This window comes from Henckelia pumila, chromosome 4 (genome assembly GCF_033568475.1).
Source record: "Henckelia pumila isolate YLH828 chromosome 4, ASM3356847v2, whole genome shotgun sequence".
NCBI lineage: Eukaryota > Viridiplantae > Streptophyta > Magnoliopsida > Lamiales > Gesneriaceae > Henckelia > Henckelia pumila.
The window spans coordinates 23,785,321-23,796,148 of NC_133123.1; the positions used below are offsets into that span (position 1 = coordinate 23,785,321).

At 37.8% G+C, this 10,828-nt stretch overlaps 1 protein-coding gene across 3 annotated transcripts; it reads left to right on the forward strand.

The window, feature by feature from the left end:
• Positions 1-621: 621 nt before the first annotated feature.
• Positions 622-2,524, forward strand: LOC140866125 (uncharacterized). Of its 3 annotated transcripts, XR_012144808.1 has the most exons (3): positions 624-972; positions 1,745-1,994; positions 2,090-2,524. XR_012144808.1 is itself a non-coding variant. In XM_073271023.1 (2 exons), the coding sequence occupies exons 1-2, from the start codon at positions 756-758 to the stop codon at positions 1,876-1,878; spliced, it is 342 nt and encodes a 113-aa protein (XP_073127124.1). In that variant the 5' UTR covers positions 622-755; the 3' UTR covers positions 1,879-2,057. The 3 variants fall into 3 exon arrangements, 2 of the variants coding, with proteins under 2 accessions (XP_073127124.1, XP_073127123.1); XM_073271023.1 differs by lacking the exon at positions 2,090-2,524 and having other exon boundaries at positions 622-963; positions 1,745-2,057; XM_073271022.1 differs by lacking the exon at positions 2,090-2,524 and having other exon boundaries at positions 625-972; positions 1,745-2,057.
• The last annotated feature ends 8,304 nt before the right edge of the window (positions 2,525-10,828 follow it).

Below are 10,828 nucleotides of genomic sequence, written 5' to 3' on the forward strand. Positions count from 1 at the left end.
TCGGCTCGAAAAAAAGTTCGAACATATTCGAATTCGGCTCGAGTTCGATAAGCTCGAATACGAATCAAATATTTATCGAGCGGGTTCATAAAACTCACGAACATGTTCGGTTCGTTTGCACCCCTAGCCCGACCCCTTATTTTAATTTATTAGCTTTGCTGCAGGCATGCTCAATCGATTTAATTTATAAGTATTTTTGTTGAAATGAATCTAATTTGTTTTAAACGAAAATACTTAAACTTAATTTCATGAAAATAATAGGGGCAAAAAAAAGAAGAGGTATTTTGTGTATTTTAAAATTACTCCGAACTATTATGGTTCAAATATTTTATCTATAGTATAGACTAGTACTCAGATGCACGTGTTACGTGTTCGTATAGCTAATTTTTTTGACGAAAATACAAATAAATTGTGAAATAAATAAATACAAAAATGATATTTGCATATATAAATATACATCAAAAGAATATAATATTTTCATAATTAAAAAACTATAAAAAACATTAAATTAATTTATAATAAATTTGACATTGCGACGGCGGATGAAGATAATAATCTAAAGTTTAGATAGATTATAAGATTTTATTTGTTTTGTTTTGATCAATATTTTATTATTAAATAGCCGCTGAATTAAACTTTTGTGAACCCAGAAACCCTAATTTGGTCCTTCAACAAGCCTCCCCAGGGAGAAAAGATTGAAAGCTTTTCTTTGATTTATCGAACACAGAGGCCAAACAACTCCCAGGGAACTAAAAATGGCAAAATCAATGAGATCGAAGAGGGAGAAGAGGCTGAGGGCCATAAGGAGAGAATTGGTTGAGCCCTTTTACGACAAGAAAGAAGCCGCCAAGTTCGCCGCCCAGGAAGCTGCCCTCGCCGCCCCCAAGCTTCCCGTCAAGGCTTCTCCTGCCGCGGAGGCTATGGATGTAGCCGCTGAGGCCACCGCTCCCTTTGCGAATGATGGTAACGACGGTACAGTTTCGTTTTATTTTTCTGTTCGCACTTTTGTGGGTTTATCTGTTCGTCTCGTTTTGCATTGAATCCCTACTTAATCTCGTTGCTTTTATCTTATGTATGATTTGTATTTGGTTGTTGGTTCTGTATTTTGGATGAGCAACTGCTGTTTTAGAGTTTGATTTACTAATTTATTTTGGAGAAGTGTGAGCTACCAAGTCCGTTTACCTCTCCGGCCTCGCTCGATGTATACAAGAATTCTGTGTTTTTCCTAATGCTAGGTGATATATTTTTGATCCATTCAGTGTTGGAAGATTTTTGTTTTTTCTAGGCTAGGTTATATATTTGATCCTTTGATTGATTGTTATTGGTTTAGTTCTCATTTCTCAAGGGGCTAGTTGTTCGGATTTTGAACGTCCACACAATCCTACTGTGATCCTAACCCCATGTATATCAGCTGGAATGGCAGAGGAAGGACCTTGCAAACTCTAGTGTCGAAATTCGTTTCTATGCAAATATTCGTTGTCATAGTTGGTTACACGTGTCTAGAATGAGTCACTATATACTAAGGCAGCATTTGAAATTGTTTCTAGTATGCGCTTTTCAGCTTTTACTTCACAAAATTTTGAAAATTTTGTGAAAATTGCTTGAAGAGAAGCTTAAAAGTGTTTTCTAGAAGCAAACCCGAACACTACCTAAATTGATTATGTGATAGAGAAGCTTCATTGTTTGCTATCTCTATTGAATTTATTAAAAACGAAGTTCTAATCTTTCCACTGCTGGCTGGCAGATGTTGAGATGGCTAATGGCAATCAAAGCTCAAAATTCTTGAAACCTGTTGGGAAGAAGCTAAAAAGGAAGGTCAAGATCGCTAAAAGAAAACATCACGGAAAGGGCAAGATTAGACGCAAGAATAACGTGTAATTCTGCCGTGTTTTAACCAGAGGAAGTTTTTCGTCGTGCTTCCTGTATTTCCTTTTCTGCCAGTAGCGTTGTGATCATTTGATGCGATTAATTTAACCTTCTATGTAACCTCTGTGGTAAGCTACTCTACTCTGCCTTGGTGCTCGCTCGTTTTGATATATGCTTTTCTTATAAGATAACCATCTCCACCCTTTTTTAAAATATTTTTTAGTTTGGTAGCGAGCTTATCTGAGGACTACTTCATGGTTGGTTTCAAATCTGAGAGTCATTGATCTTATAGCGGGCTTGAATTCGTGTTATCAGTGTCAACTATATTGCAAGACCACCATTTGTATCATTTTTCAAAATATTTATAAGTTTAGTAGCTTGCTTATTTCGATGTCCTGCTTGCTTGGAGATTTGAACGCTAAAAGATTCCATTATGGGTTGATCTACTCAGTCGGATTCAAATGTGTGCAGTTGATCCTTTCTAGGGTCCGCATATTTCTAGTATAACCTTTAGCATGGTCGCCTGCGTGCGATGGGCGAGTTACCTTATAATTATCAATAACGTTCACTCGTTTCTTTCTGTACAAGTTGATATCTATCTATAGTTCTTGAGCCACAATAACAACATTGTATAATTTTTAGAATCTCCAAAATACTATCGTTATCCTTTTGATCCTTTATTTCATTTTTGTGCCATGAAAAATTCAATTTATGTATAAAAAAAACGTCTAAAAACTTGTTAAAAACCTGCCGCAAACACTTAAATTATTTTAAATGCCAAAAGCCGACGAATTGAAAGCAGAAAAAATCTTGTAAAATGAAAGTAGAAAATACTTTTCAAATTTTTTCGCTCAATGATAGATGCAATTTTAACAGCCGAATAGATTGTCTGTCGGTGCTTTCATTACAAGCCAAAGCATTTGCCTATACAACACTACTTGGATTCCCCTTCCACGTTGTTGAACACTTCTTTTGGTCTATTTTGTCACCGCAACAGCACCAGAACTCTCTTAAGTTTTCGATAGAAAAGGCTTCTTTATCTGTGAATAAATGAAGAATCAAGCTTGCTATGATCATAGTAATAAATGAAGCTCGACTCGAGAAATAAACAGATGTACAAAGTTTCTAAAGAATCAAGGTCCATCTTTCGCAGTTCACTAGTGTTCTAGCTACATAAAGAACGTTTTGTTGGCAAACAACTAAAACCATACCTACATATTGAACATCATGCCTAAATTGTCATGATGCAAGAATCACAAATTGTGCTAGACTTGAGACATAAACGCATTAAGTATGCCATGCTCAGGGGACATATTTGCAAGTCAGGTGCCTCAACTGGCTTGAAACTAGCTATTGGACAAGGGATCTTTTGGAACAATTTTAACATAATTTGTAAGTCAGGTGCCTTAACTGACTTGAAACTATAAGCATGGCTGACCTTTCATTAACCTTCAAGGATGTAAAGCTTGAATACAACGGTCCTTACGTCGAAAAATTTCAAAGAAAATGGTAGCAGTTCATATCAGAAAGATGGATATGAAAAAAAAAAAAAAAAAAATGAGATTATTACACATTCTGGGTTTGATAAAATAGGCAATAGTTCTTTTCGAATTTCATGCCAACATTGAGGATCTCATTAATGCCAACACTAAAGGAAACATTAGAGAAAATTTGTTGAGTATGACAAAGGATTTAACCTCGGAAATGATCCATCCGTGGAATGAAAATTAGTAAATTACTACCCGTTAGTTTAAATTTGTCATTTGGGAAACTGAAGTTATGCTTAGATGAAAAGATTTGATTTGGAGAAAGGATTCGATTTGGGTGGATATTTGAAAGATGGATTTGAAACGACACTCATTTTTAGTAAATTTCACAACCATCAGATTTAATATTGCATCTACGTGCATTTGCAAGGGGTTGAATTTGAACAAAAATTCATCCAAGCAACCAAACGAATTTAAATCCATGGCTTCAAATTGTTCCATCTAAGCACAAACTAAAAAATATCTCTTTAGGAACTAGAAAACGAGATTTTAAAGTGGATCCAATATAAAGGACATAAATCCATCATGATAATCAAGATAATGCCCAGATATTTGTGAAATGTTATGAAATCAGCGTTGACTCAACATATCAAAACAAGTGCAGTTAACTGAATTTGACAGCCCAGATCGAAGTGGAATACAAGTTGAAGCAAGTGCAATTTTTGCCAACTAGCTTTGATATGTGACCAAGTAATTAAATTGTTTATTTGACGGACACATGAATATTAATAATCGTTTGAAAGTATCTCAATGGTAAATTAAAAAAGCAACGGATATATTAGATATTCCTTGCTTCCATACTTCCAAATAGCAAATAACAGTTTTGTAAGAGAGTGTTTGGTAGAGCTTCTGCTTATTGAAAAGTGATTCACAAACACTTCTAAGTATTTCTATGCAGTTAGAATCCAATAAGTGATTCCTAAAAACTCTAATAAGGTACCAAACACTCCCTAACACGTCATGCTTCCCAAGTGCAACATCAGAAGCAACAATATTTCCATAAAATATTTTCATTCATTTTATCAGCAGCAAGTTTACCTGCAGTGTCAAAGAGGAAAACCAAAAGAGTAAATCACAAACAAGGTTATTTAAATTAATCTACGCACGCACTACATGATCAAGCATACATCATCTGATAATTTATGACTTTTAGATTTCTGGTTTATGTAATGTAAAAAGTTAAACATAATGATCACTCATCTTTTATGCATTGGGGTTCAAACATCATACGAGATTAAGGTAGTATTTGGGATAACTTCTAAAAACACTTCTCTGAAATTTTGTTAACGAAAAGGTGAGAAATTCTTCTAAGAAGCTCTTCCAAACAGTGTCTAAGTATGACAGGGGACAATCAGAGTTTGAAGCAAATAAATTGAGAATATAGTTTTTTGGCAGCACACAGTTTTACACTACACATCATGGTTCACAAAAATCTTATGGAGTGTTTGCAATAGATTGTGTTATAAATTATAACAAAGTTAAAAAAAATCAAAAGTTGGTAGTGTTTGGAAACAAATGTGAAAATCTAAAAATCAAAGTTTGGTAGTGTTTGATAAATAAGTGATTAGAGTAATTTTAACAATGACCTTCTTATTATAATCACTTTTGAAGAATCATAATCACCACATGACTAGCTTTTGGATTTCAATTAAGTTAAGCATAAGCTAACACATAATCTAGCTAGGTTTAAAAAACACACAAAAATGATTTTTTAAGCCAAAAGCTAACAATCACTTTTTTTTAGTGATTGCAAACACTCCCTTAAAAACACTGCGAATCCACAAGAATTTAAATAAAGTAAAATAATTAATTTCCGTCTCCAAATCATGTTAATTTCCAAGTAAACAATTCTATTGTAAACTGTTAACAACGACTTGATTCATCTCTCCTCTAGGGCCTTATAGAACATGCAACTTTGTAAATATTTTTCGTTCATGATGTCGACTAAGAGAAACAAGAAAAAAGAGTCAAAAGAAACGAGGAAACCATCTATAACAATATCCTCACTCACAAATCTCAAATGCAAAAGTAATCACAATCGCAAAATGTCAGCAAAGGTGGGCAGGGGACATGAATGCATGTCCCAAAGTCTTCAGAGGCAGCAGAATTATTGGAGGAATCGGTCCAATCTGGTGGCAGCCATCCAATGAAGAAATTTTGTAGGAAAGAGTGAAGGAAACTTCACTCACGTACGAGGGGAGGGAGCTCTATAAATTGAGCTCCCCTTAACCATTCTCATTATCCCTCAGCCTCAAGCATTCTTCTGTTCTTGAGTGCATTTCTTATCTCCTTAGTTATTTCTATATATTTGTGAGATAGGTTTTCTCCTGTATAAGAGAGTGAGTGTCTCTTTGGAAACACAGAGAGAGGTTATAATTCTCCAAATATTATAGTGGAATCTTTTGGTCTTGCCCGTGGTTTTTACCCTAATAATTTTTGGGGGTTTTCCACGTAAATCTTGGTGTCTATTTATTCTTCAATTTACATAGTTTCTATCTCGTGATGCCGCACCTGGGACCAACAAGTGGTATCAAAGCCTTGGCATAAAATTTCTTAAAATTCTGAGTATGCTCTGTGGTTGCAGCAGTGACTGATCTTCCACATCAGAAAAGATTTTTTGAGATTTTATAAGGCAGGATTATTGTAGTCAAGATGATGGCAAAATACGAGATAGAAAAGTTCAATGGGAGCAATTTTTTGCTGTGGAAATTGAAGGTGCAAGCAATTCTAACAAAGGAGCGTTGATTGGCAGCTATTGGAGATAGACCGGCGGATGTCACGGACGATCAAAAGTGAAATGAGATGAATCACAATGTTGTTGCCAATTTGCACTTGGCGATAGCGGATGAAGTTTTGTCAAGTATCTCGGAAATAAAAAGCGCAAGAGTTATTTGGGATACTCTGACAAAATTGTACGAGGTCAAGTCACTACACAACAAGATTTTCCTAAAGAGAAAGCTTTATACTCTTCGGATGGCGGAATCCTCATCGATGACCGAACATATCAACACACTGAATACTCTATTTTCCCGGCTCACCTCTATGGGGCATAAAATAGAGGAAAAAGAACGTGCGGAGCTTCTACTTCAAAGTCTACCAGATTCATACGATCAGCTCATCATCAATGTTACCAACAATGTTCTTTCGGATAATTTAAATTTTGACGACGTCTTAACTGCGGTTCTTGGAGAAGAGAGTCGTCGAAGGAACAAGGAAGATAGGTTGGAAACGTCGAAGCAAGCAGAGGCTTTACCAATGACAAGAAGAAGATTGACGGAGCGTGACTCCAGTGGGAGCCATAGATATGGTAGATCAAAGTCAAGAAGTAAGAAGAAGAATATTTACTGCTTTAAATGTGGCGGTAAAGGGCACTTCAAGAGAGAGTGTACGAAGAGCATCGAAAAGGGATCTCAAAGAAATGTGGTCAGTACTTCAGGAAGTGGTGAAATATTATTCAGCGAAGCAGCAACGGTTGCGGAAGGCAGACACAAATTTTGTGATGCATGGATTATGGATTCAGGAGCGACGTGGCATATGACGTCAAGGAGAGAATGGTTCGAACAGTATGAACCAATCTCAGGAGGATCTGTATTCATGAGAAACGATCATGCCTTGAAAATCGCTGGGGTCGGTACCATTAAAATCAAAATGTTTGATGGTACTATTCGCACTATACAGGAGGTACGACATGTGAAGGGCCTGACAAAGAATCTTTTGTCTTTGGGGCAATTGGATGATATTAGGTGAAAAACCCGTATCGAGAAAGGGATCATGAAGATTGTGAAAGGCGCGATTGTGGTTATGAAGGCAGAAAAGGTTGATGCAAATCTGTATGTATTGTTGGGGGAAACACACAAAGAGGCGGAACTAGCTGTTGCATCAATTGGTTCGGGAAAAGAATCAACAGTGTTGTGGCATAGAAAGCTTGGGCATATGTCAGAACGAGGAATGAAGATTCTCTCAGAACGAAAGCTGTTGTCGGGGCTTACAAAAGTGAATCTACCCTTTTGTGAGCATTGTGTTACCAGTAAACAACACAGATTGAAGTTTGGCACGTCTACTGCCAAAAGCAAAGGCATATTGGAGTTGATTCATTCTGATGTTTGGCAAGCACCGGTGGTATCCCTAGGAGGAGCGAGATACTTTGTCTCGTTTATTGATGATTTTTCTAGGAGATGTTGGGTGTATCCAATCAAGAAAAAATCAGATGTTTTCGAAATCTTCAAAGTTTTCAAGACGCGGGTTGAACTTGATTCTGACAAGAAAATAAAGTGTTTGAGGACTGACAATGGAGGAGAATATACCAGTGATGAATTTGATGCATTTTGTCAACATGAGGGCATCAAACGATAGTTCACGACGGCTTACACGCCTCAGCAGAATGGAGTGGCGGAGCGGATGAACAAAACTTTGTTGGACAGAACAAGGGCCATGTTGAGTACTGCGGGTCTACCAAAGTCATTTTGGGCAGAAGCAGTCAAAACCGCTTCTTACATCATCAATCGTTCTCCTTCAGTGGAGATTGATTTGAAGACTCCGATGGAGGTGTGGACTGGCAAGCCAGCTGATTATTCTCGATTACATGCATTTGGAAGTCCGGTGTACGTTATGTACAATGAGCAAGAAAGATCAAAGTTGGATTCTAAATCCAGAAAGAGTATCTTCTTGGGCTATGCTGATGGAGTAAAGGGGTTTCGCTTGTGGGATCCTAATGTCCACAAGCTTATCATCAGCAGAGATGTTATCTTCGAGGAAGATAAAGTGAAGGGAGACAAAGGCACACAGAATTCAAAAACTACTATCATTCAGGTGGAAAACAAGACAGACGAAGATCAAGTTTCTTGTGAAGTAGTACCAGAGCACGAGGAACAAGAACCAGTTGAGTCAGAGGTTTCCAAAGTGAGGCAGTCAACTCGAGAGAGAATACCACCAAGTTGGCTTTCAGATTATGTCACTGAAAGCAACATTGCATATTGTCTATTAACAGAGGATGGTGAGCCATCGAATTTCCATGAGGCTACTCAAAGCTCAGATGTATCCCTGTGGATGACAGCGATGCAGGAAGAATTGGAAGCATTGGACAGGAACAAAACTTGGGATCTTGTTACACTACCACGAGGAAGGAAAGTTGTCGGTAACAGATGGGTCTATAAGATCAAGCGTGATGGCAATAACCAAGTGGAGCGGTATCGTGCAAGATTGGTTGTCAAAGGGTATGCTCAGAAAGAAGAAATTGACTTCAATGAGATATTTCTCCTGTGGTTCGGCTTTCAACAGTCAGGATAGTATTGGCAATGTGTGTGGTGTTTGACCTACATCTAGAACAGCTAGATGTGAAAACGGCATTTCTTCATGGCGATCTTGAAGAAGAAATTTATATGCTCTAGCCAGAAGGTTTTGCAGAAAAAGGCAAAGAAAACTTGGTTTGCAGGTTGAACAAATCTCTGTACGGTCTCAAACAGGCACCGAGGTGTTGGTACAAGAGATTTGATTCCTATATCATGAGCCTTGGGTACAACAGACTCAGTGCAGACCCTTGTACGTATTTCAAGAGGTCTGGTGATGATGATTATATCATTTTGCTGTTGTACGTGGACGGCATGTTGGTAGCAGGCCCCAACAAAGATCGGGTCCAAGAATTGAAGGCACATTTGGTTAGGAAATTTGATATGAAGTACTTGGGACCAGCAAACAAGATTCTAGGGATGCAAGTTCACCGAGACAGAAGTAAAAGGAAGATTTGGCTTTCCCAGAAAATTTTTTTGAAGAATGTCTTGCAGCGCTTCAACATGCAAGATAGTAAGCCAATTTCAACCCCTCTTCCTATTAACTTCAAGTTATCTTCTGAGATGTGTCCTAGCAGTAAAGCAGAGAAGATGGAGATGTCTCGAGTACCGTATGCATCAGCAGTGGGAAGTTTAATGTTCGCTATGATCTGTACTAGACCAGACATTGCACAAGCAGTGGGAGCAGTCAGTCAGTATATGGCGAATCCTGGACAAGAGCATTGGAGCACGGTTAAGAGGATCCTTAGATACATTAAGGGTACCTCGGATGCTGCATTATGTTTTGGAGGATCAGATTTTACACTCAGGGGCTATGTGGATTCAGATTATGCAGGTGATCCAGATAAGAGAAAATCTACTACTGGTTATGTGTTTACAATTGCAGGAGGTGCAGTCAGCTGGGTTTCAAAACTGCAAACAGTTGTGGCATTATCTACAACGGAAGCAGAATACATGGCAGCTACTCAAGCTTGCAAGGAGGCAATATGGATTAAAAGGTTATTGGAGGAGCTTGGGCACAAACAAGAAAAGATTCCTCTGTTTTGTGACAGTCAGAGTGCCTTGCACATTGCAAGGAATCCAGCCTTTCATTCCAGGACTAAACACATTGGAGTTCAATTTCACTTTGTTCGGGAAGTAGTAGAGGAAGGAAGTGTGGACATGCAGAAGATCCATACGAAGGATAACATTGCTGATATTCTGACCAAACCAGTGAGTGCAGAGAAGTTTGAATGGTGTAGATCCTCAAGTGGCCTAGCAGAAACGTAAGCAGCAAGAATGGCAAGATTGAAAGGATGTGTGGAGATGTGCTTGATTCTCAATCAAATCTCCAAGTGGGAGAAATGTCAGCAAAGGTGGGCAGGGGACATGCATTTAATGCATGTCCCAAAGTCTTCAGAGGCAGTAGAATTATTGGAGGAATCGGTCCAATCTGGTGGCAGCCATCCAATGAAGAAATTTTGTAGGAAAGAGTGAAGGAAACTTCACTCACGTACGAGGGGAGGAAGCTCTATAAAGCTCCCCTTAGCCAGTCTCATTATCCCTCAGTCTCAAGCATTCTTCTGTTCTTGAGTGCATTTCTTATCTCCTTAGTTATTTCTATATATTTGTGAGATAGGTTTTCTCCTGTATAAAAGAGTGAGTGTCTCTTTGAAAACACAGAGAGAGGTTATAATTCTCCAAATATTATAGTGGAATCTTTTGGTCTTGCCCGTGGTTTTTACCCTAATAATTTTTGGGGGTTTTCCACGTAAATCTTGGTGTCTAGTTATTCTTCAATTTACATAGTTTCTATCTCATGATGCCGCACCTGGGACCAACACAAAAAACATATCTCAAATTTCAAGCACTTTGAGTAGAAAAACAAAACACAAAAATCATTAAAATTCAACATTCAATGACAGATTCAAACCCAATAATTAAAAAAGACAGCGCAAAAGAATGGATAACACTTACAATTAGAAATGGCGGCAGCGGCGCGAGGAGTTAACGACCGGACGTGCTGCAACCTAGGGATCACCAGGTGTAACACCCGGAATTTTAATACGTAAATTCGCATGCATAATTAGGAGAAATTAATTTTAAAATAAGGGTTAAATGAATTTATGTGTTATTATGTGATTTATATGC

Coding starts and splice junctions, on each gene's coding strand:
- LOC140866125 (XM_073271022.1), top strand. CDS start 756: ATGGCAAAATCAATGAGATCGAAGAGGGAGAAGAGGCTGAGGGCCATA. Junction 973..1,744: donor TGCGAATGATGGTAACGACG/GTACAGTTTCGT, acceptor GCTGGCTGGCAG/ATGTTGAGATGGCTAATGGC.